Below are 27,587 nucleotides of genomic sequence, written 5' to 3' on the forward strand. Positions count from 1 at the left end.
GCACACCCATTTATTGTCCCCGTAGCTTGCTCCTGCAACACAATAATTTTGGAAAAAGGTTAAATAACAATTTAGATTTTTGATTTATTTATTGATTGACACAAGGTTAACCAAAAGTTTAGGTATATGTAACATATCTTGTAAAACAATAGACTGGGTGAAATTAATTTTTCCTTGACCAACAATTGTGGTGAAGGAACCATCAGCAATAGAAATATTTTTGTTAATGGGGCAAGGACTATATGAAGTGAAACAGTGAGAAGAGCGGCTTATGTGGTTTGTGGCTCCCGAGTCAATGATTTAAGAGTCAATAAAGGACAAATCCAAGGCCCTTAAAGAACGAGAAACAGAAGAATTACCTATTTGTGCCAAATAACACATACCTGACTGTTTATCAAGGGTACCCAAAAAATTTCTTAACCTTTCTATCTCTTCCTTGTTTAATTCTCCAAATTCTTTGTTGTTGGAACCGTGCTTTTCTTAAGGGCCGCCTCCTTCACAATTTCCCATATTTACTTGATTGCGTTGCTGCCATGCTTTATTTTCCTCATTCCAATTCAGGTTCTGAAGTTTTCCATGAAGTTTCCAACACTTGTCTTTGGTGTGTCAAGGCTTCATGCAATTAGTACACTAAAGTTCTTCATGGTGAGATTCTTTGACCCTTCAAAACGCTGAGTTTCTCTGACAAGATTTGGGCTGAATTTTTTTGGCTTTGCAACAACGATGGCAAAACCATCAATAGAAGACAATTTGAACATCACACCTCTCCGATCTTCTTCAGCATGAATCATGGAGATGACTTCATTCATGGATGAAAGCTTCTCTTTTCCTAGAACCTGGACTCGCACTTGATCGAACTCCACATTGAGCCCAATAAGAAATTCAAAAATTCATTCTCTTTCTACGAATTTTTCATCTTCATTGCATTTCATTTGAAAGTTATGGTAGTAGTCAATTTCCTATCACAAATTCTTCATAATATTGGCTTATTTAGTTACAACTTTACCTTGATTTCGAAAATTTGAGCAAAATCTCATTACCTTTGAATATGTTTGTTGTATGGATTCCCAAATCTCCCTAGCTGTGGTAAAAAACATACATGCTCCACTAATTTCAATGGTCATTGAATTCCGTATCCATGACATGATCTTGGAATCCTCTTCATTCCAACTCTGAAATTTTGGGTCTTTGGACTTTGGTCCTGTACCAAGTAAATGGCGCAGTTTTCCTCTGCCCTTTAGGAAGGTTCATACCAACTGAGACCATTGAAGATAACTCTTCTCAGTAAGGCGATAAGCAGCTTGGAGGTTCTGCAATTCCCCGATAGTTTGGTTCAATGGTGCTTCGAATGTCAACTCAATAGAACTAGTGGCAGGAGTATGGTTTGACATTTCAAACATAATAGTAGTGATGGACGCAGACAAAATGAAATAGAAAGACCTAGGCAATGAAGGCCAAGGAATCAAATAGGGCAATGATGGCTGAGGAATCAAAAGACAAAAAAAAAAAAAAAAATCAATTAAGGATAGGTGGCACTCAGTTTTTACCAAGCACACCAAAAACCTAGAGTTGGCTTTGGTACCATGTGAAATTATAAATTATTCTTATTTCACGAAAATCGAGAGATACATCATTATATATATCTAGCCTCATCTATTCTAGGAAAGGATAATTTCTCATATACATGATAATTCAAATCAATTCAAATCTTCTAACTAATTTACAGTTGTATAAGAAGAGTCCTAAAAGGAGAAAGTCCTAAATAATTTACAGTTGTAATAGAAGAGTCTTACAAGGAAAAGAAATCCAAAATTATAGGACTCTAACTTTCAATAGTTATAGTTAGTTTATGATTAGCTCCTTCCAAATATTACTCTGCATCTTTCACTTCTTATCAGTCTCATCTGAGTTAGACTGTCTCCTGGTTGTAGAATTTGCCCATGGTGAGCATTTTATCTTGTTTGCTTCCCTTACTCCATGCAGTAGCTTGAAAACATGAGAACTGTAATATTTTTTTTCCTCTAAACCATCGGACTTCAAATAGACTCATCAATCAAATGGAAATAGAATGTAAATATTCTAAAAAATTCATCAAATCAAAGACAGACTTGATCAAATTCTGTTCAAATATTACCAAATTAAATCTAATAAAAGAGTTGAATTTTTGAGTTTAAGGGGCTAGGTATAGAATAGATGTTAAATGCTTACCCGTCTTGCCAAGAATAGTATTATTGCTAGCACTTTGAATTCCCTTACTCAAGATTTTAGTAAGTCAATCCAGAATCTGAATTCTCTTCAATCAATTGTTGATGACTTCAATAAGTTAGTTCTCTCATGAACTGAGTTATGCACTTCTTTGATGAGAACTTTATTATAACAGTACAGCCTTATGGACTCTCAGTCAAGAAGCCCATTTCGCTTAAGAAAATTCTGAACCACTATTGCTCTAAGCTTTGCCTATGCACTAAAGCAAGCAAGAACTGACTATTTCTTACCCCTACAAGCTAGAGCATGTGACAATTGACTCACAGAAGCACCTTTATATGCACAAATTTTTGTCAAGTTGTAAGGTTATAGCATTATCTCCTCTGAAGAGCCAAACAGAACCAAACAGATTCTTGAAAAGTAAAACAGCCTACTCAATTGTTTTTTAATCTCCAGAGCAGGTGGAATTAATTATGTTCCAATTTTAATCAAGTTTTCAAAGAATTGTGAAAGGGAAAAAAAAAAAGAAATGGAATCAGCATTCTGTAGGTTCAATCAATGAATCCTAGCTTTCTACATCAATAAAGACTCCTTGGCATTGCAGAGAAAATCAAAGGAATTAGCAAGGTCCCCCTCCTATAGAGTGAGAGAAAGGATAGAAGGGTCAAGAAATAATTGCCACTAAATGTCCAGAAGGTTTTCCCATGCCCCAGAGACCATAAAAGGAAGCATTCCGAATTTCTCTAAATCAAAAATTTTGAGGATGCTTAAGGATTCTCAAATCGCGGCAGAGTCTGAACAAATGGTATCCATCCACCTCTCTAATCCAAACCGAGTTCACAAAGGGAATGAAAGCACTATGTTCTGCCCAGAACTCGAAGATTTTAAAAGATCCCCTGGCAGGAGGGCACCGAAAAGAGACTACCATAGATGAATTGTCAAACATGCTCAAAGGAGAGAAAGCAACTTCAGAGCTAGGAAACTCCCAGAGCCAACTGTGCTTACCCACCCTAGAGTTCAATTCTTCACCACTAGAAATATGTGGAAAGTTCTTTAACATAATGTAGAAACCTTAGTTTAATTCTGAAAAAATTCTTAAAGAAATAAAGTGTAATTGAATCCAATTGCAATTTCCTATTGCTCAATCAATCATAAGAGCTGCTCATTGTTCGCCATGGACTTTGTCAAAATTGTTAGAAACTACAATTTAATTGATCTTAGTGTGCTTCTTAGATCAGTGGTTGACTGAGAAACTTAATGTGTCTTCAAGTCGATTGAAGAAAATAATTTTTTGAACCAATTACAATTTCTCAAGTTCTGCCGAAATAAAGTTGTGCAGCCTATATGTTCTTCATTTGATGCTAAAATTAGTGAAATTTGTTTTGTTGGGAAGTAAGAGGAAGTTTATATTCCCACAAAAATTAATCTCACTCAAAAAGTTCATGGAATATTGGGAGATATGGATACAAAACTGTAAGAGATATAAAAAAAAGGAAACTTTGATCCAATATTTCTCTTAGGGTTGTTAAGGAATTCTAAGATGACTTTTAGACTAAATTACTATCTAAAATTTAAGTTTAAAATGTTTAATATGCCTCTTTACTAAGCCAAAATTCTTTAATAATTTGCATACTTGTCCTATACTTGTGAAAATTAAACTAGGAATCAATTGACAACCAAGTTTCACTACCCTAGCTAATATAGCAAACTCTCATAATGGGATTTTCTAATACTATATTTGCTAATGTCAAATGAACTCATTTCTAACTATTTGTTATTTTTTCTTTCACATCCGTCCAATATAATAGTGTCTACTTTATACTTGTAGCATTTACATCTTAGTTTCCCAGCATTTACTCTTCTAAGTACATGCTTCCTGCCATCGAGATGAAGTATTCCATCTATTTTGGAAACTATTAGATAACCAATTCACCTAAAAGCTTGAGCTATTAGGATTTTGGCCCGTAATGTATATCATACTCTTCAACACCCTTCCTCACATGCACCCTCATGCTTGGATGTGGAGAGACACACAAACCTATCAACAAACAGATCATTGTGGAAATCCGGAAGGTACTGCTGTACCTCCAGCTGTACCACTAGCTGTACTGCTAGCTGTACCGCCAGTTGTACCATACAATTGTACTACATACAATTGTTTCCTATTTTAATTTTATTTCCTGATTTTATGAGAGACTTTCTCTGAAAATCAAGGATTAAATTTCTTTTTCCTTAGGCAAATGACCTTAGTCATTCATGTATAAATATCAATGCAAGAATCAATTTGTAAGTAGAGTGAAAAATAAGAGAATTTTTTTTTTTCCCTCAAATTTCTTCATGGTATTATAGTTAATTCTGAACCATTCAATCCGTCCATGACCAAATACAGAATGGCCACCAAGAAGGACTCCTCAACCTCAGAAGTCACCTCCACTCAAGAAGCTCCTATTCTGAGCAACAATGGAGGATCGGATAGTGTTGCTCTTCTTGTTACTAGAGACAAACTAAATGGGCAAAACTATCTTCAATGGTCTCATGCAGTCATGATGTTCATGTGCGGTAGAGGAAAGGATGACTACCTCATCGATGTAGTGCCTTGACCTACGAAAGAAGACCCGAAATTCAAAGGATGGAAGGCTGAGAATAAGATGGTCATATCTTGGTTAATTAACTCGATGAACAATGGCATAGAGGAAAATATTGTACTTTATGAAACGGTGCAAGAAATCTGGGAAGCTGTAAGGGAGACTTATTTAGATTTAGAAGACACAATGGAGGCATTTGAAATAGATGGGATCCTCCATGATTTACACCAAGGTGATTCATTTGTCACTCAATATTTCAGTCTTCTAACTCGTTATTGGCAGCAACCAGACATGAATTGTGTTCAATTTGACAGTTGGAGCAAAGGTTTCTTGGTAGTCAATTCCGTAGGATTGCGTAAATCCCTTTGCAACTAGTCCAACTTTGTACCTGTCAACATTCCCATTTTCTTTGTACTTGATTGTGAAGATCTATTTACTCCTGACTAGATTCTTTCCTTTTGGAAGTTCAGTAAGCTCCCATGTCCCATTCTTTTCAAGAGTTCGAATCTCTTCCTCAATGGTTGTTTTCCATTTAGGTATTTGAAAGGCTTCTTGGATATTGTTGGGAATCCGAATATCTGTAAGATTGGTAACAAATGCCCGATAACTTGGTGACAAACTCTTATAGGAGATAAAGCTATAAATTGGTTGATTTCTACAAGATCTTACTCTTTTCCTGATGACAATTGACAAATCGAGTTCATCATCTTCCGACTCATTAGGATTAGAATTAGCGTTACTTGGGTGTGTTTCTTTTGGGACCAAATTCAGTTCAGTTTAATGTACTAGCTTAGGATGTGTTCATTGCTCTATATCTTCTTAAGACTTCTTTTTCCTTGAGTAAATAATGAACTCACTGTTATTGACAGTTTAAGATTGGTTTAGGTAAAGAAGAGTACCCGACTCAGTGTTTACAAATTTAGTAGTTTGGAGCAGGAGACTTGGAGTAGGAGAGATAGGATTAGGGTTGTGAACTATAACAGACTTATGTGTTTGAGATTCAGTCATGGTTTCTATTTCTCAAAACAGGTGTTCTTGAGTTCTATTCTCCCCATGAATATCAGTTTTGGAGTAATAGGACTGATTTTCAAAGAAAGTTATATCCATAGAGCTGTAGAACCTTTTTGTGACGGGAGAGTAACACTTATAGCCCTTCTAGTTTGGAGAGTATCGTATGAAAATACACTTAATAGCCTTGGGATCAAGCTCACTTCGATGTTGTTGGGGAATGTGAACAAAAGCTGAGCAACCAAACACTTTCGATGGGATGGAAGAGATGAGTCGAGTCCTAAGATATGATTTGAGAAAGATTTTGCATGGTGTTTGGAAACTCAAGATACAGGAAGACATTCTATTGATGAGATAAGTTGCAGTAAGTACAACTTCTCCCCACAAATTCTTTAGGACATAGGAGGAGAACATAACTGCCCATTGCAACTTCTAACAAGTGTTTAATCTTTCTCTTAGATATCCCGTTTTGTTGAGGAGTATCAATGTAAGAACTTTGATGAACTATACCTTCTCTTAATAAGAATTCCCCTAGGATAGAATTGAAATAATCTCTAGCATTATTAGTTTTCAACACTTGTATTTTGGCATGGAACTGGGTTTGGATCATATTATAAATTTTTTTGGAACTTAAGCCCACTTTTGATTTGTCTTTCATTAAGAATATCCAATAAATTCTAGTATGATCATCTACAAAGGACACAAACCATCTAGTCCCCGTTGTGTTTTTTATCTTAGATGTCCCCCAAGCATCACTATGTATCATGAAAAAATGATGAGATGATTTGTATGGTTGAATTGGATAGGACTTACAGACATGCTTGGATAATTAACAAATTTCACACTAAAAAACATCCCAACTTTTAGTGAATAATGATGGAAAGAGTTTTTTGAGATACAAGAAACTAAGATGTCCTAGACAATAGTGCCATGATATAATATGACTATCTTTATTAAAACTAAAAATAGAGAGATACCGTTTTTCGCCAACTATCTATTGAGGTTGTTTTTCAATACAATTAGTCACTTTGAAAATATAAAGTCCCGAACACACCTCAACATTGCCAATTGTCTTCCTCGAATTCAAATCTTGAAAAACACAATGGTTTGGGAAAAATTTAGTAACACGATTCTCTTCTTGAGTGAGTTTACTAATGGACAACAAATTGCAATCCAAGTTCAAAACCAAAAGAACAGAGTCAAGAGTTAGGTCCTTATAGATGACAACATAACTTGTACCAACCACCTTTGAGAGAGAACCATTAGATATACAAACCATATAATTCCTAGAACAAGGTGTATAATTTTAAAAAAATGTGGCATCTCCAATCATGTGATCAGAAGCTCTTGAGTCAACAATCCAAGGACTCACAATTTTTTTTTTTTTAGGGCAATAAGAAAATTACCTTTTTGAGCTAAGGATCCAAACCCGATTATAGAGTTGGAGGAATTTGGCCCCTATTGGTATTGGTTGAACAATTTTTGCAATAGTTCCAATTGCTCTTTGCTGAATGGATTGGAATTAGGTGGTGTTGGGTTGTCTTCAATGCTGACATGGTGTCCTCAACCTTCTCTATCATTTTGAGGACATGACAACTTTCAATTTGCTGGTTTTCCATGGATTTTCCAATACTTGTCCTTGGTGTGACTTGGTTTTCAGTAGTGATCACACCAAGGTCTCCTTTTTCTTGGTCAGTTGTCATTGGAAGGATAAGGAGTATCTCGAGCCGCTAAGGCTGAACCCTCAGTGATAGGTTGGTTGGTTTATGACCCTAACATGACTTTCTTTCTACTTTCTTCTTGGTACACTTTTGAGGCAACTTCTCAAATGTTGGGTAAAGGTTTAGTTCCTAATATTCTACCTTGAACTTCATCCAAATTTTTTCTCAACCTTAATAAAAATTTGTAGGTCCGTTTATTCTCAACAATCTTTTTGTATTTGATTGCATCCATTGGGTAGTCCCATTTGGTGGTTTCAAACATGTCAAGTTTCTGCCAATAGCGAGTTAGAAGACTGAAATATTGAGTGACAGACAAATCACCTTGGTGTAAATCATGGAGGATCCCTTCTATTTCAAAATATCTTTGTTGTGTCTTTTATATCTGAATAAGTCTCCCTTGCTGCTTCCAAAATTTCTTGCACCGTTTGATATAGTATAAAATTTTCCCCTACGTCATTGTTCAACGAGTTAATTAACCAAGACATAACCATATTATTCTCAATCTTCCATCCTTTGAGTTTCGGACCTTCTTTTGTAGGTCAAGGCATTGCACCGGTGAGGTAGCCATCCTTCCCTCTACCGCATATGAACATCATGACTATGTGAGACCATTGAAGATAGTTTTGCCCATTCAATTTAATGAGAGGAGAAACACTATCCGATCCTCCATTGTTGCTCGGAATAGGAGCTTCTTGAGTGGAGGTGGCATCTGAGATTGAGGAGTCCATGGTGGCCATTCCATATTTGGTCATGGATGGATTAAATGGTTCAAAATCAACTCTAATACCATTAAGAAATTTGAGGGAGAAAAAAAATAGTTGTTTATTTTTCTCTTATTTTCAAACTGATTATTGTAACGATATTTATACTTGAATGGCTGAGGTCATCCGCCTTAGAAACGAAATCTAATCCTTGATTTTAGGAGAGAAAGTCTCTAAAAAAATCAGGGAATAAAATTAGAATAGGAAATACAACTTTATCACAACTATGATAGCACTAACATAGCTATAACAAAACTGTGACACAACCATAGCTGTACCATAGTTGTGCACACAACTGTACTTTCCTGATTTCCACATTATTTTTTGTTGCAAATCTAGAATGACCTCTACTTTACTTAGATGTAAAAAATGCATTTCTACTTAGGGAATTAGAGGAAGAAGTGTATATGGACCCCCCACCTAGGTTTTAAGAGATGTATGGGAACATCCTTCTATGGCCTTAAGCAATTACCTAGAGCCTGGTTTGAAAAATCCACACTATCTCTTCTCAAATATGGGTACTGTCAAATTCAAGATGACCACACTACGTTTTTTAAACATTCTTAAGAATGGAAAGATATCTATTCTTATAGTGTATCTAGATGATATCATCTTGATAGGCTACAATATGCATGAGATGAAAATTTTGAAGCAACTTATGACTAAAAAGTTTGAAATTAAGGATCTTAGGGTATTAAGGTATTTTTTGGGAATTGAGTTTGCAAGGTCATGAAGAGGGATATTTTTATCACAAAGGAAGTATGTGTTAGACCTTCTAAAAGAGGTTGGCATGACGGGATGCAAACCCAATGATACTTGAATTGAGCCAAACCATAGGCTAGGAGCTTGTGTTGAGAGTAACAAACCAACTGACAACGGCTGATCTCAAAGATTAGTTAGGAAACTAATTTATTTACCTCATACCAAGCCTAACATAGCTTTTGTGGTTAGTGTAGTTAGCCAATATATGCACTCACCAAGTAAGGCTCATATGGAAGTAGTTTTTAAGATTCTGAGAAACTTAAAGGCCACACTTGGGAAGGATCTTTTGTTTTCCAAGACTGATCACTTACAAGTAGAGGCTTACACAAATGCAAACTAAGCTAGATCCATTGATGATAGGAGATCTACTTTAGGGTATTGCACTCTAATTGGATGTAATCTAGTGATTTGGAGGGAAAAAAAAAAAAAAAAAAAACAAGTCATTATAGCTAGGTCAAGTGTTGAAGCTGAATTTAGAGCAATGACACAAGGAATTTGTGAGTTACTATGGTTGAGACTTATTCTAACAAAATTGAGGATGGAAAAAAATTCCTATGAGGCTATATCATGACAATAGGGTAGCTATTAATATTGTTCATAAGCATCATAACCCGGTTCAACATAATAGGACCAAACATGTTGAAACTGATAGACACTTCATTAAGGAAAAGTTAGAAAGTGGTTTAATTTGTATTTTATTTGTGACAACACCAAAGCAATTAGTAGATGTTCTCACAAAAAGCTTGTCAAAATAAGTGTTTCACTCTTTAGTAAGCAAGTTGGGTATGATATACATCTTTGAACCAGCTTGAGGGGGAGTATGGAAAGTCAACCTTTAGATTTTTTTAATTTCTTACTTGATCTACTTCCTTGATTCTAGGCTGATTGATTGCCTATATCCAGATAGGTTCCTTGTTGGTCTTTTCTTTTTGTTATTGTTTTGTACAAGTTTTTCTTCTTAATTTCTGATTGTAATTTAGGAATATTATAAATGTAAATGTTCCTTCCTTATGTTGTTCCCATTGTATATAAGTGACCTATTGTACAATTTTGAGAAGATATAAAATTATATTCAGAATTTGCTCATATTGATTAGCATTAACCCAGGTAAGTGATTATATTATGTAGGCAAGTACGTCAGGCAGAACGCTATAATTGGGCTGCCACCAGAGGGGTAAATGAAGAAATGCTAATGGAAAATTTGCCTGAAGATCTCCAAAGAGAAATACGACGCCATCTCTTCAAATTTGTCAAGAATGTGAGCTTCAATTATGAATATCATAATAAAACTTTTTTTTTTTTTTTTTTTTTGAAATTATTACATGTTTAATGATTGCATAATTTATATTTTTTAGTTTACATCCATGAAGCTCTATATCCTGATTTAAAACACCTTCCTTCGCTGAGGCAGTTGCAATCTATTGAATTAACCCCAACTTTTTTTTTTTCCTTGAATTCATCCATGAGATTCATCTCAATCTCATGTATGATCAATCAAAATAAGTTGTTCAATGATCAAGCGGTGATCAAGTATCATTGAAACCAAGTTAAGTATTGATCATCTCCTAACTGAAAGGAACTGCTTAGAGAATATAATTAATCATAATTTAAATGGGAGAAAAATACAAACATTACCGCCCTTCCCCAATTTCTCATATGGATTCTCCATCTCTCTTGTTTCTTTCTCTGAATCATATTCAACTGGCTAAACATGGTGGATCTCACAACCAATGTTTGATTGCTAAAAAAATAGAAGAGAAAAGGGTAAGAGAAAACTAAAACTTTATTGAACTAAAGAGAAAGACAATGTCTCCCCATGTATCTACATATCGCAACCCTAAGAATGAGAATATATATATATATATACCTACATAGCAAGGCCCTAAAATATTACAAAATTCTATAAAAAAACCTCGGAAACCCCACCTCAAAAGTTTACAAAGTGGAATAGGTTCTGAAATCAGAATTTCCTGCTGAAATTCGTTTGGCACTTACCAAATTGGTTTGAAGTCCTTTTGAAATCAAAATTCTGATATCAACTTCTCAAATTGGTTTGAAATCAGAATTCTGATTTTAGGCACTGCTAATGCACTCCCCTTGTAGCTCCAAATCGGTTTGCCTCCTTCAAATCAGTTTGAAATCGGAATTCCAATTGGAGCTACTGCCTCCTCTTCCTTGCTCCTCCAAATCGAAAATGAAATCGGTTTCAGTATTCTCAAATCAAAATTTTAATTTAAGCTGCAATCTTCTTCATTTTCCATCTTTTCTAAAATTGTTTTGGCTCTTCAAAACACTTTAAAATCAATTTGGACTCTGTATTTCGATGTCGTGCCCTTTTCATACTTAATCAGTTTCATTAGAACTCCAAATCTTTCCCTTGCTCTTGGTGTTGCTTCCATCAACCTTGGTCTCAACTTAATACCTTGGATTACACCTAATTTACACCATTCATCCTCTTTTTGTTGCATTTGATGCTACATATACACATTAGTCCTCAAATGCGAACTCAGCACACATTCAAGCTAAGATGACCTGATTAACACTCAAAATGTATTTAAAATCCTTGTTTTAAGTATAAGAAAACCTCAATTTTGAGTGTTAATCATCAAGGTTGAAATAAGGCTGCCTCTAAGGTGTGGTTTAAGGGATTTAGCCCAAATAAGTTGGCATGATGTACATAGGTGGTCTATTATCTAACAGTTTAAGCTACATAAGTAGATTAATAGGTTCATTACAAAAAATGCTATTAGATTCAAGAAAACCTAAAATTGATCCAAAACCATACATTTTGGAGTGCTCTCCCATTTCCTTTGATAGCCATATTTTGGATGGACTTTTAAATGCAAATGCTAAGTAACATGGTAGATTCAATTAAGCTCCATGGGTCATCAAGTGATGCATAAAAGTAATGGAACATTATTGATCTAAATGATGATTTTAAGTGATAATTATCTTGGTATAAATTTATCATCTTTGTTCATAAAATTTACAAATTTTTTTAATTTGTAGGTCCACATTTTTTCCAAGATGGGTGATTCCAAGATGGGTGATACGATCTTAGATGCCATTTGTGAGAGACTAAGACAAAAAACATATATCAAAGGAAGCAAAATTTTATGTGATGGAGGTCTAATTGAGAAGATGGTTTTTATTGTGCGCGGGAAGATGTTGAGCAATGGAGTTGCAACTCCCTTAGGTGAAGGGGATGTTTGTGGCGAGGAACTTCTTGCTTGGTGTATCGAGAATTCTTCAGTGAACAAAGGTAACTCAATTTTAATTCAATTAACTTCTTAACACAAGATGAAATTTAGAACTTGCATAACACTATTTGTAATTTGTACATTGATGAATCAAGGCCTAGGAGAGGTGTTTTTGAATATGGATCCCACAGTCAGTGTTTAAAAGAAAATTATGAAGATATTTATAGAATTCTAGGACACAAGTTGCAGAAACCTTTGGGCAATACCCATATTAAGTTATAGGGTGTTTTGGTTGATGAGCAAAATGTCATGCACTTGGTGTTTGCTAAGCAAATGTGTGGCACTTAGACAACTCATGGCACTTGAAGTTACTAAGTCCACCTTCCCTTAACTTACCTTGCTATGCTAAGCAATGCCACACAACACAAAAACTAGATTGAGCAAAGTAAGCAGCACTTGAAGAGTTTGAAAGAGTGAGGCCTTATTACTCAAAAACATTTTACAATGCCTTGGATGCTCTTAAGTGCTTAGTGCCTAGCTAAATGGGGTCATCGCCTATTTATAGGTATCATTGGAACTCTTTGGAACCCTTGATAGTTCCTTAAAATTCTAAAAGCTTCTTGGTACAAGCTATGTATAAATCACTTACAAGAGCTTACAAGAACTCTCTAGAATACTCCACATAACTCCAAGGACTTCTATCCATTGATGGAGATGTGCAGATTTCTCTGGATCCTTTTGAGTTGGCTGTGACATAAAAGTCGAAATGGGTTTGGTGGCTATGAAAGTAGAATTTTTAGGTTAAAAAAATAGAACAAACTAAACCTTAACAGGAAATTTCTATTCATTTCTCTTCACTCACAACTTCTCAGGCCATCGGTTGCCTATGAATCGATACCAGACCCACTTTTCTATGATATTGGTCACCTCCCCGACTCTCCATAGCAAGTGAAAGGGTGACAAATTCTGCATTCCCTTTTTCTCTCCAATGCAATGTGCTTAGATGCCATTTTCAAGGTTCTTGGCAGTTGCCAAAATGGGAGTTATAGGTTCATGCTACCAGTTTTTTAAGCATTATTAGTACCCAAATTCCACTTATGCATCAAATGGCTTCACAGAGGCATGAGAAAATTCTATAATCAGGTTATCAAGTTGATTATTATTTTTTAGAAGCATACTAGCCAACATGCAGACCAATAAGAGTTTGGTTCCTGTGCTGTTTTCTTAAACTCCATGGTCCACTCGGAATCTTCTCTGAAACAATACCATTGTTTATTTAAGGTGATGGAGATTAGGCATTCATCAACACTAGAAAGTTTTCTATGACAGAGGGAGAGTCTCCTATGGTCCTATCTTGGATTATACTGCATCTGCAGCAATTGAAAACCAGGTCAAGCTCTTGTCAGTAGGAGACTTGGGAGTATTCTCATTACTGGAGGGTTGTAGCTATGCATGAACTCGAGTGAATCCAAGAAGGTAGTATGTACACTCTTTCTTCCAGTGCACACATTAATGAGGACAAGAGTCATTTCAATATTCCTTGAGGTGTAAGGTCAGCTTATTAGCCAAGTCTATAGGTTACAGCAGACGAAGTCCTACTTGAGAGAAGGTTGAAGAGTGAGTTTGGTTCATTCCTTTTATAGTAAGGCTGCTACTTTAGCTACCATCAACTCTGATATGACCCTTTGTGATGGGAGAATGGGTATTATCCTGACCCCTTACCTTTTGTGGAATCAGAAGGATTCAGACTGTAGGTTCAGCTTGCTTATTGGAGTGATAGGAAAGCAGCTCCTATTTCATATTCAGCTATTAAAATAAAGTTGAGCAGGTATAATTTCGTAGACCAGTGGGTTCTGCCAGCCAGCTTGTTGGACTCACCAAATTACTCAGCTCCCCCCCTATCCATACTGCTCTGGGCTCGCCAAAGTACTTAGCATCTTCACAGCCCCAAAACTGCTTCCTGGTGTTCACCATCTTCCAAGGATCCTTCTGACATGGCCAGAAGGCTAATGAAGGTTCTTATATGAAGGAGATCAGTGGTGAGGATGAATCTCTGAGATATACATCAAGAAAGGGAATTTGTATAAGTTGCAATTAGAGTCGGATTACTATTACTTGGAATTAAATTAGGATTAACATAATTTGGAATTAAATTAGAATTAGTATTAATTGGAATTAAATTAGGATTAGTATTTGTTGGAGTCAAATTAGGATTAACTAGTTAGGTTATAAGATAATAAGAATTAGAGCCATAATAGGTTATTAGAATCCTAGTAGACTTTGGATTTCTTAGAGAAACCTATAAATAAGGCTAATCGATGTAAATCAAAGGAATGAATTGATTGATATTAATAATATTATGTTTTTTTTTGTTGCAAGTGTTGCAATTCTCAATGGTGAGACTCCATTGATTTTCTTCTAGGTGAGACTCCTAAAAGGCGTTAGTGAGACTCTAAAGTTTCCATCTTTTTTTTCGTCATTTCTTCTCTCTCTATTTTTTCTCTATCATAAATTTTATTCCTTGTTCCTCTACTTACACCCTAAAATAAAAACCCTAGCCCACCTACTTTTGAGTGTAGGCAACCATCCTAGGGTTGTCCTACATCAATCAACCACATGGATAATCAGTTGCCTCAACTCAGATGGAAAGTGAAGCAGTCTGAGGTGAAGGTCAAGGGTAGAGAGTAGGCAATGGATCCCAGGGGTTGCAATCTCTAATGATTTCAATAATTAGTAAGATTCCTGTGCGAGCTAATCCTCCTGGACTGATTGAACTATGGTCATGTCAGCCTTACATATGGACTAGGATTCAAAAACTGCCTGCCAATGGTATCATGTGGCATGAGGCCCTATCAGCCAACCCCGGGTTGCATAATCTGTCAGCAATAGAACCAAAAGTTGGATACTGTGAAGCTCACACCTACACAACAGAGAGAGAGGATCCTCCTATCTTAAACGGACTACGGCAGGCTCTATATTTTGGAATGCACATGCATAACAACCACTGCAGCGAGTCTCCTACTCAAGCTGCCCAGTTAAAACAAGAACCCAAAACAACTCAATACCTATGGGTCAGAGGCCAAACCTGTGCTAGTAGTGATGCATTTAGTTTGTCCAAAAACTCCAGTGATGAATTGAGTTCATTCAAAACTCCCTGTGCCCTGCTCTCACACAAATGAGCATTTGAGGATCAGTGTGCTGTGCATTCAGAATCCTCCCCAGGCAAGCACCAAAATGGTGACCCTCCATTTTTGTAGACACGTGAGATATCTCTAGGCATCCATTCAAGTGGGGTGTCCATGATCAGGTGCCATTGCAACTTGGTATAAAGGGAATTTTACAATGTCACATCCTACCATTTGGCCTGCTTGGGCTTTATCAGTTATTCCATGGTGCCAGTCTAAAATTGACTGTCAGCAGTTTGTAAACACTCATTGCTTGCCAAGACTAATAGAGCATGTTAGACAACCAAAATATGTTACTCTCTTGCATACATTTAATTCATTCTAGAAATAAAATGTAAATAAAAATTGATATTGAAATAAGAAAAAAGTACATAGGTGAATGCTGAAAACACAATACACACATGCTAGCTGGATTCATGTAATCCTGGTAAGTTACTGCATCATATTAAATGGCATGTAAAGTGTTAGTTACTGATCTTATATTAATTGGAAACCAAAAATAAGGCACCTATTTGGGTTAGTTACTGAACATCAACCAAATCCTGAATGAAACACATCACTGATGGCCAAAGCATCTTCCTACACCATCACACCACTTAGGTTCACTGCAATTCAGGGTTCCTAATAAATTAATTAGTTTGATATAGATAGAGGCAAATTTATCTCCTTTTTTCTTCCTGTATGTATTTCTATGGTGTTAGGGTCCTTCTGTAGTTCATTTGAGATTTTCTGACCATGAATTTGGAGGCTAGCATAAACAGAGCATTATAATTTTTTCAGATTGATCTCCTATGCAGATGGTAAAAAAATCAGGTTTCCAGGACAGCGATTGCTGAGCAACAGGGATGTAGAGTGTTTAACAAATGTAGAAGCATTTATTCTCCGAGCTGCAGATATTGAAGAAGTCACGGGTATTTTCTCAAGATTTTTGCGGAATCCAAAGGTTCAAGGAGCCATAAGGTTTTTCCTATGACAACTCAAATTTCTCAATTCTTTAAGATGGCTACTTTGAATGGATATACCAATTAGACTGTTAGTTGTTGACTAAAAATGCATGTTTAATGTTTTATTTTAGTTTTTTTTATTCTTTTCATTAGTTAACTCCTTAATGAAAGCTCCAAAGAGGTTTATGTGATTTGATTATTAATATTTATATTGCGCAATTAGGGCATAGTAAGAAAAGAATTAAAGGGTGAAATTTTTTAAAGAAATTTTCACGTTTTTTTCTTAGTACTAGACAATTCTTTTAAAACTGTTTTCATTCTAGTGGATTTTATTCCTGGGCTTGGGGTAAGCCTTCAAAAATGTTTGATTTTGTTATGTGAAAGCAAATCTAAAACTAATCTGCATCATCCTCTTATTATTTGACGGCAATACATTTAAATAGACTTAGGTTAGGGTTATCAACCAAGCCCTGAAATTACTCCTAGGATTATGGCAGAATTGTTACAGATAACAATCTGCCCTTATTTGAATTTTAAAAAACATAAAGATCCTAATCCTACATAATCTAAAATAACAAAAAAACTGAAGTGAATTCAAATAACTTGACTAATTCAAATTCTCTAACAAATCTGCTAACACTCCCCCTCAAGCTTGGTTGTAGATGTCAATGAGTCCAAGCTTGCTTGTTAGAAAGTTGAATGCTGGTCTAGGAAGTCCTTTTGTAAATATGTCAGCAACCTGTTGGTTTGTAGGAATGTACTTTATGTTGATTACCTCATTCTCAAGTTTTTCGGTGATGAAATGTCTATCAACCTCCACATGTTTAATCCTATCATGATGAATTGGGTTGCGTGCTATGCTAATTGTGGCCTTCTTGTCGCACTAGAGTTGCATAGGGAACTCACAACTGATCTTCAATTCTTCTAGTAATCGCTTTATCCAAATAGCTTCACAAATACCATGAGCCATAGCTCTATATTCTGCTTCAGCACTGCTCCTTGCAACTACAAACTGTTTTTTACAGTGCCAAGTCACTAAATTTCCCCAAGGTCATGTGCAATACCCAGATATTGACTTCCTATCTATGATGGATCCTGCCCAATCTGCGTCTGTAAACACTTCCACCCTTCTGTCTTCATTTTTACCAAAAAACAGTCCTTTCCCCGAGTTTTTCTTGAGATACCTTAATATTCGATAGACCACATCAAAGTGTTTTTGGCATGGTGAGAGCATATATTGACTAACTACACTTACTACAAAGGCTATGTCATGCTGAGTATGTGAGAGATAAATTAATTTTCCCACGAGCCTTTGATATCTTCTTTTATCAACTAGATCTCCATCAAACAATTTTCCCTTGTCTCCTTGTTCAATTAGGGTCTCAATTGGTTTGCAACCGAGCATACCTGTTTCATCTAACAAGTCCATTCTGATATGGAGATACCCTTCTTACTTCTTACAACTTCCATTCCCAGAAAGTATTTCATAGTTCCAAGGTCTTTAATCTTGAACTCCATTGCCATTAATTTTTTATCTCCATTTAATTGAAGTCATCTCCTGTGAGTATCATGTCATCAACATATACTATCAGGACTGCAACCCTTTTGTTGGATGAGTGTTTCACAAACAAAGTATGATCAGTTTGCCCTTGTGAATATTCGTGACTCATGATCACTTTTGAGAATCTTTCAAACCATGCATGCGGAGATTGCTTAAGACCATATAGAGACTTCTTCAGTTTGCATACCATTTTGCCCTTTTTATTTTCTTCAAAGTCAGGTGGTAGGCTCATATACACTTCTTCCTCCAATTCTCCATTTAAGAATGCATTCTTCACATCAAGTTGATACAATGGCCAGTCCAAATTTGCTACTAGTGCTAATAGGACACGAATTGTGTTGAGCTTTGCAACAGGAGCAAATGTCTTGGTATAGTCAATACCATATGTTTATGTGAAACCTTTTGCAACCAATCGTGCTTTGTATCTCTCAATTGAGCCATTTGGTCTCACCTTAATAGTGAACACCTGTTTGCATTCGATCACACCCTTGCCTTGTGGTAATTCCACCAAACTCCATGTATCATTCTTCTCAAGGGCTCGCATCTCCTCAAGAACAGCATTTTTCCATTCAGGAACAGCTAAAGCATCTTCTATTGTCCCGGGAACATCAATTCTAGAAAGATTTGTAGTAAAGGCATAAAACAAAGGAGATAGATTATCATATGACACAAATTTAGAAATAGGATGTTGTGTACATGACCTAACACCTTTCCTAAGTGCAATAGGTTCATCTAGTCTATTAGAAATAGTTTACTTGAGGATGAAGAACCAGTTCCTAACATAGGTTCAGGTTCCGGATAGTGCACAGTGCTCATGAGTGGCTTATTTCCTTGAGAACTCTTTTTCCAGGAGTAAACCTGTAGCTTTTGCTGATTTGGTAAGGTTGGATCTGCCCTTGTTGCTGGGACTAGAACTGTAGGTGAATGCTGTGACAAGGTTTCAACTGGGGCAGGTACTGTAGGTGAATGCTGTGACAAGGTTTCAACTGGTGGTGAGGTTTCGGATGAGGTGAGCTCGGGTATGATGGATGGAGTAGCCACAATCTCGGGTAATGGTACTGCAGGTTGCAATGGGATCTCAGATATGGGTAAAGCAATGGTATCCCAGTCCCACATAGGAGCTTCTCTGTCTCGATTCTCCCCTTGAAGTGAAGTATATGAATAATACGAGATTTCTTCAAAAAATGTGACATCTCAGGTGACAAACATTTTCTTTGTTTGGGGACAGTAACACTGGTACCCTTTTTGGGTTGGAGAATAACCAAGAAAGATTGTTTTGATAACTCGAGGATCAAGTTTGGTTCATTGTTGAGAGTGAATGTGGACAAATGCGGTGTAGCCGAATGTCTTGAGTGGAAGGGTATTTGAAAGCATATTGAGATGTGAGAACTTGTGTGAAAGCATGCATAGTGGGGATTTAAAGGTCAAGGTGCGGCTGGGTAGGCGGTTAATGAGAAATACAACGGTTAAAATGGCATCCCCCAACAAATATTTGGGAACATTCATTGTAAACTTAAGAGCACGAGGCACATCTAATAAATGTCTGTTCTTTCTTTCGAGACACCATCCTGTTGTGGGATGTCAACACACGAGCTTTGGTGAACAATTCCTTTATGCAATTAAATAATCTCCCAAGATAGATTGAAAATATTCTCTCCCGTTGTCAGTTTGTAAGACATAAATATTTTTCTGAAATTGGGTTTGGATCATATTGTAGAAATTTTGGAACACTTGACAAGTCTTTGATTTATCTCGAAGGAGATATACCTAAGTGAGTCTTGTATGATCATCAATAAATGTCACAAACCACCGTTTTCCATGCATTGTGGTAACTTTGGATGGACCCTAGATATCGTTGTGAATTAAGGTGAAAGGCATTGAGGGTGTATAGGGTTTTGGAGAAAATGGTACCCAAGTAGGTTTTGGAGAAAATGCTACCCGAGTATGTTTTGCAAAGTGGCATATATCACAAGTGAAAGAAACAGAATCTTCATGTTTAAACAATGAAGGCAACAAACGTTTTAAGTACGAAAAATTAGGGTGGGTAAGTCGATGATGCCATAACGTTATTTCCCTGGCATTAGAAACAGAAACTGATGCAACCCTTGATGCAAAAGCTTGTCAACCCTCATACTCTGTGTTCTCAAGATAATAAAGCCCTTCATGAATTCTAGCACTCGTCCTCCCCAATGATAGAAATTGACACATTGAAGAATGAAAGTTAGTAACACAATTATTATCATGAGTGATTTTACTAATGGACAACAAATTGCATTTTAAGGCAGGAACATGAAGGACTGAATGAAGAATTAAATCCTTAGAGACTCCTATTGAAACTATTCCAGCAATGGAAGATAAAGATCCATTTGCAATTTTTATTTTAGTAGAACTTGGACATGAAGTATAAGAGAGGAAAAAATTAGAACCACCTGTCATATGGTCGGAGGCACCAGAATCAATGATCCAAGGTTCCTTAGAGTGAACCAAAGATGTTAGGGCTGAGTGGTTACCAAATTGTGCTATAGAACATGACCCTAGATCAGGAGTTGACAAAGATGGGGCTGGTGATGGATTGAGAAGACGATAGAATTGCTCAAGTTGTTCCTTGCGCAGCGGAATTGATGAATTTGTAGACTGATGTTGTGTTGAAGGATCTATTCCTTGCTTGTCTTGGTTTGATTGAGCTTGAAAACCTCAGCCTTCAGTTTGTCTTTGGGGAACCCAATTTGCAGGTTTTCCATGAATCTTCCAGCATATATCCTTGGTGTGTCCATGGTGACTACAGTGATCACACCACATTCATTCTCCTTGACGTGATGTCCTTGAATCATTGTTGTTCTTTCCTGGTTGCGAGTTGTTTCTAGTCATCAAGGCCAAGCCTTCTGTTGGTGGTGCACTCGGCAGTCCTTCAGTCAGCATAACTTTCTGACGGTTTTCTTCTCTACGTACTTCAGCAAAGGCTTCATCAATTGTTGGGAATGGAACTTGACTCAAAACACGTCCTCGGACTTCATCAAGATCTCAGTTTAATCCAACAAGAAAATCATACACCCGTTCTTTCTCAAGATTCTGCCGCTACTTCACAGTGCAGGTTGCACACATTGAGTTTTTGTCAAGAAGCAAATCCAATTCTTGCCACTTATCCTCCAAGTCAGTGAAATACTGAGTAACCAATTAGGTGCCTTGCTTCATCTCCTTTAATTTTGACCAAATTTCAAACACCTGTGACACGTTGCTAAGATCAAAGTACATTCGTTGGGCAGTATCCCATACATCCTTGGCTGTCTTGAGAAAGAGCTATCAGCAGCTAATCCTGGGTTCCATCAAGTTAATTAACCAGGCATGCAATATAGAATTTTCGACAAACCAAATCTTGTATGCTGGATCAGTTGCTGCTGGAGCTTTGGCTTCACCAGTGAATACTCAAATTTGCATCCACCACATATAACAATCTTCGCAGATTGGGACCATTGAAGGTAATTTTTACCATTCAGCCTATGTGCTGTAATCTGGAGTGAGTTGTTGTCCCCGCTGGGAAATGTCATGATGGATTGATTGGCATGGGATTGATCAAATGTTGTAGATATGGAGTCATCTCAACGTGAGGATCCTGTCATGGCTGTTTTTGCCATAGGTATTTTCCAGAGTTCTCTGATACCATGAAAGCAGATCTAAAACTAATCTACATCATCCTCTTATTATTTGAGGGCAATATATTTAAATAGACTTAGGTTAGGGTTATCAACCAAGCCTTGAAATTACTCCTAGGATTATGGCAGAATTGTTACAGATAACAATCTGCCCTTATTTGAATTTTAAAAAACATAAAAATCCTAATCCTACATAATCTGAAATAACAAAAAAACTGAAGTGAATTCAAATTCTCTAACAAATCTAATCTAATCCGCTAACATTATGCATTAGGCACATGGTTCGTAGCAGCCCTCTGAGTGAAAGATTTACTCCTTTGTTTGGTTTGTGCTGAGCCATGAAGTAGTCTCCTTGAGACTGACCTCCAAGGTGTACGGCTCATGCAGCTTTGAGACAACCCGCTCTGATTCATTAACATCCATGATACATTAACTAGGTTGTTCTATAAACATGTCCTTAAAACTACCACAGAGTCATCCAACAGGGAAAACTGAATGCAATCATACTAAAAAATTCTTTCAGCATAATATTGACTGATGGACTTCCTACAGGGAAGAGAAGCTGGAGGAGAATAAAGCTCCATTTTCTTTATGGTTTTCATAAAACAGTGAAGCTTAAATTACTCGACCTTTCTGTGTTTAACATCTAGAAAACTGAAATAATAAAAGTCTGTCCTAACCCATTGATGGATAGGCGAAGGTGACATATCTGCATACTATTCCATCTCCACCATGCCAGATATCTGAAAATGATTGGATTTCAGTGGCTTTCTTCAAAGGTCCTTAGTATTGTGACCTTATCCTTTTTTCTAGTTTCATCGTCACATAGATGGTTTTGTGCTTATTGTGGTACCTTTGCCTCCATTTGTACTAGCTATGCTAATAGGGGTTTCATTTAGCATCTCGAAAATTAAAATACTAAAATCTACAGGGTTATTATACTTTGTCTCAACTTGATGGGTGAGCAAAGTTGAAGTCCTGCATGCTGTTCTTCCTCAAGCCCTCCTGAAATATAAAAAGATTGGATCCTCATTATTATTATCATTTTCTCATATAGATAGCTGTATCGGTTTTACTTACTGAAAAGCTTATCCTTTATCTTGCCTACCCAGTTTCAACCTGAAGTTAAAATATAGCTCTTTCAGATTTCCCTTGGAAATTGAGTTGCTATGTTGCATTTTATATATAATTAATTATGTACAAACCCATCTTTTTTTGGGCAATGACAGCCTGCTTCACAAGTGATAGCAAAACCTTACATGGTGAAAGCCTTCAGTCATGATGGCTCCAATGTTTCCCATTCTATAAAACATGTTGCAATGGGTAGAGGACTTGAGAGCCGAGAGAGGCCTCCAGTTAATTAGAGTTCTGATACCATGTTGAGTTACCAGCTTTCCTAACAGCTTAAGTTGTTAGGATTTGAGCCTATAATATATATCATGCTCTAAAATGTACTTTCAATTAATTATTATCTTATTGTTCCCTCTCTTTGTATAGCATGCATGCTACAATCCTTTCAATTCATACATCCTGGATCCCCATATCTTATTTTCAACAATAGGCAGTAGTTTCGGGTCTTTAATCAGATAGAGAAAACGTTGCTCTTTTCTATAATTCACATACCCCATGTAGTGATGTCGATTTTGCTAATGGCAGGTATCAATCCCCTTACTGGAGAACTTTTGCAGCAACCCGGATTCAAGTAGCATGGAGATACAGGAAGAAGTGTCTGAGCCGTGCAGACACGTCCAATACTCAGTTCAACCACTTGTAGTAAGCTTTATTCTTTGCATGTATACTACACTACACATGATGTTGTATCTTGTATGTAATTGTAGTAGGAGACTAGGAGTTAGTTATTAAATTCTATGAACACTTCTATGAGAGACTCCATACGCATTATGACAAAATGACAACATAAACTGAGTAGGGTATAAATTCATTCTAGATTTGTATACACTGCTGGATCTACCTGTTCTTGATTTCTTTAGACTGAGGGTTTAAATTTTAATCCTCTTTTATAAGGTTTCAAGTCTGGTGCTAGAATTCCTTTTGAAGGATGGAATTGGAATTAGAGAGGCCTTTAGGGAGTGATTCTAAATACTTAAAATGGGTACTGATGATTGGAATATTGATATTTGCTTGATGGAATGCTTGAAATTCGTTGTTCAATTCTCTGAAGCAAGATTGTGTTGCAGGGTTTGAAGTCTCATCATTTTGATTTGAATAGAATGAGTTTCATGCATTAAGGAGAATTTTTGTCAAGATCTCTTTTTGCCATTGCTAATTTTTTTTTTTTAAGCACTATCTTATAAATAGTAGCGCTATGTCTAGTTTTTGGAAGATATTAGGGAAAATAGAGGAAAAGAAAATAAAAAGGAAAGGTAAAATAAATGAAAAAGGGAAAACAAATAAAAAATAGATTTATAGTCAATAAATTATTTATATATGCTACTTCAAACACATTTAACTTATTTTAACTATTTTATATAAAATTAAATAATTTAAAAATACATCATTTTCTCATTAATTTTAATTATATTTTATTTTTTTGATATGTTCTACAATACAATCAAATATAAGAAAATCATTTTCATCAACATTTTTTTTCTTTCTATAGTACTTTTTGAAAACCAAACATAACCTAGTTGTTTAATAAAGTTTTAAAATCTAGACAATTACTTAATGTGATTCTTGAACTAAGAATCGATAGATCGTTTAGTAATGACTTATTTCCAACCATGTAGATATTGTCCACTCTAGAATTAAAGGGGTTCTCAGGGCTTTAAACACATCTACAAGGTTAAAAAGAACTCATACATATATAGCATTAGAAACTTATACTCTATGACAACCCAAACCTAGAGGCTAGGACATCACTATCATTTTACATGTGAAGCCCTAAGGCTTGACATAAGAGTAACCTAACAAGTTAAAATAATTAGCAACATGTTAATCTAAAAACCTATGTAAAGTAGTAATTAAGCTAACCAAAAAATCTTAATTAGAAATTCGTTTTTTCATACAAAAATCCTTAAATCAAAATTATTACAATTCTCTCAAAGTAATAGTCAAATAAACCATTAATATCCAAATAAATTAGTCTCATAGCTAAAGAAATAAAGAAACTTTTTGAGCCCTTCCTGCCCAATATCACTTCTTCCCATAATCAAGTGTACCTAAAAGTATTTAATAAAAGGAGTGAGCTTGAAAGTCGAATAAGGGGTAGAGATCAAGTATACTTATTTTTCAAAAATGAAATAGGGAATGTTTTTAACACAAATATGTTAGTGCATTATGCATTGTGTCTTGTTGTTGATAATTTTGTTCCTTTCATTGTGGCATATGACCTTTTTAGACATGACTTGCTCTCCATTGAAGATTCGAAATTGTCGATTGATCAACCTAAGCAGCACAACTAAGTTTGAAAAGGTTTAGGTAAAGGTAGATTGGTTTTGAAAAGGTAAGGGTTGGATTGGAAGTTTAAAATTGAGTTAAAATGTTTTAAATTGTAGTTTTGGAAATTCTAGATTGCTCAAGCACTGGCCAAAGTGCTTGAGCATTGAAGCCAATCCTCAAGTGCTAAAGCCAACACTCCAATGCTTATTCAAGCACTCTAACTCTTGAAGCACTCAAGTGGTGGTTTAGTCCACTAAATCGCTCAATCTTGGAGTTACTAGATTCTAATAATTCATGTTTTGGAAAATTAAGATTTTATTTTTAGGGTAAATTTTGGTATCGGATCATCTGGGCCCTTAGCCCTACATATACCCTACCTAAATATGTTTTAAGGTTGGATGCTCTCATTTAGAAAAACCTTACTTGCCTTTCCATCCCCAAAAGCTCTCAAAGAACCGTTCAATTAATTTTAGGTTATTGAAGAAGACTTGTATCCCCCTAGGAGCTGAGGCAGATCCACTAAAGCACTCAAGGTGTTGCATTGCAGACATGGATCATTGTAGAGGTGTTGGAGAGTAAGTCTTAGGGTAGTGTCTACTAGGTAAATTTGTATACTACAATCTCATATAGTGGATTGTTGATTTGAGGTCCTAGACCTTGTGGATTTTTATCTCCACATGTTGTGTGGGGGTTTTCCATGTAAAATCCTTTATCTCCTTTATAGTTGATCACCTTTAAATAATTTTCTTTCTCAAAGGATTAATTGAATTAAAAAAATTTCAACTCTTATTTTAAAATCTTTGAAATACACTCATTCACCCCCTCTAGGTGTTACTCTATTAGATCTTTGATTTTTTAGAATATAATCATACGAAACAAACTTTTATTACTTGTGTTATTTTCAGAAAATTTTCAATCAATGTGCATATATTCATAAATTTTTTGTTGTTAACAAAAGTGTCCATCATAGTGGGACTTATAGAATGTTCATTGTAATGAGACTTACAAAAGTGGCTAGTCTAAGATGTTATTTGCATGTTGGTGGACAAAACTAGAACCAATCTATAATAGTATACCATAAGTCAATAACTATCCCATTGATTGAGTTTTCATAGCATTATTACCTTCATCAAAGGTAATAAAAGGTAACATCTTTTCCTTGTTGAGTAGGCCCAAATAATTAGAATGCACATGTAAGGTAAAATATAGTCAAATAAATAAATAAAAAAATTCTCACTACTTCAAACTTATCTAAACATTTTTCATAATTTACAAAAAAAATATGTTTGATCATTTATAATAAAAAAAAACATATTTTTACAAAATCCCCTTACTTAAGTTCAATAATCCCAAAGGAACAAAGTTGTAGAAATTTCCTATGAATCACCTGAGAGATTTAAAGGAATCATTTAGACTAAAGTTCTAATAAATATTATTTGTGATATTCCATATTAGATTGGGGGGGGGGGGGGAAGTTATAGCAATATATGTATGGGTTCCTATTAATTTTGTTTATGCATTTTAAAACTGTGAGGGTTCATTTACGCCTAGAGTGAATAATATTTAAAATGGTTGGGAGCGGATTGTTACAAATGGTAGCAAAACCGATCCCTAACTCCAATGTGAGCTTCTATTTGTTTAACTTGCTAAGGATGTCGATTTGTCTGTTTGGCTCCACAATCTCATAGAACACAACAAAATGTTATGCCTGCATTGGGGGGGGGGGGGGGGGGGGGGGGGGAGGGGGATGGGGGAGAGATGTTTGTGATATACCACATTGGATAGTGGAAAAAGTTTATACAGTTATACATGTATGAGCTCTTCTTAACTTTGTAAACATGTTTTAAAAGCGTGAGGGTTCTTTGGGCACAAAACGGAGAATATCCTCACAATTGGGAGCAGGTTGTTACAGTTTTTTTTTTAGAAAAAAAAAATTTACTTTTTTGTTATATGAGGTCACTGAAAATAGTTTGTGAGTACTATGTCTTATTTATCTCTAAACACGAACTAATTTTCCATAAAAACATATCTCATAAAAATGTTGCTAACAAAAACTCCATAGGTAAAAGCTTTTGTGATTCATTCTTTGCTCATTTGAAAGTGATTCTACTTAGCCTATTAATAATAATGTGAAAACCTAAAGCTTAGTGTTCATTTGGATACATTTTTTTTTTTTTGTTTTTTGTTCTTAAAATAAAAAAATAATTGTAATTTTTATATAAGATCTAAGAATTTTCATAATTATATATATAGGTAAATTTTTCCCTTATTGGGACTTTGAACTTGGAACCTCCCACAAATCCTCCCCATCCATTTATCACTTGAACTAGGCCTCAAAGGTAAGATTTTTCAAACGTTTATTGTATGCAAAAATTTCACAAAAGTCCTACAATGTAAGCCAAATGAGGAAAAATAAAGCAAAACAAAAAAAATTTTAATTGATAAATTGGAGGTTATGACTCTCTTTCTCTCTAGATGGTGGAAGATAAAAGTGATGGAAACCCTAACTCTTAGGTGGTATTTTTAGGGTTCCTACCTAGGCTTAAGTGACTTGAGCCCACATGGGTTTGAGTCACTTAATTTAGCCCAAATTGGGTCCTAATTGA

General features: G+C 35.7%; 1 protein-coding gene across 2 annotated transcripts in view; it reads left to right on the forward strand.

The window, feature by feature from the left end:
• LOC117904432 (probable cyclic nucleotide-gated ion channel 20, chloroplastic) overlaps positions 1–23,763 on the forward strand; it is a 90,267-nt gene extending 66,504 nt beyond the window's left edge. The window contains exons 10-13 of one of the 2 annotated variants that reach the window (XM_034817021.1): positions 10,171–10,300; positions 12,052–12,304; positions 16,225–16,387; positions 23,239–23,763. In XM_034817021.1, the coding sequence (XP_034672912.1) occupies positions 10,171–10,300; positions 12,052–12,304; positions 16,225–16,387; positions 23,239–23,356 (664 nt within the window). In that variant the 3' untranslated portion in view covers positions 23,357–23,763. Of the gene's footprint in view, positions 1–10,170; positions 10,301–12,051; positions 12,305–16,207; positions 16,388–23,238 lie in introns of those variants that run through there. The other variant, XM_034817022.1, reaches the window with a different exon arrangement.
• The last annotated feature ends 3,824 nt before the right edge of the window (positions 23,764–27,587 follow it).

Source organism: Vitis riparia, chromosome 17, assembly GCF_004353265.1.
Source record: "Vitis riparia cultivar Riparia Gloire de Montpellier isolate 1030 chromosome 17, EGFV_Vit.rip_1.0, whole genome shotgun sequence".
Classification (NCBI taxonomy): Eukaryota; Viridiplantae; Streptophyta; class Magnoliopsida; order Vitales; family Vitaceae; genus Vitis; species Vitis riparia.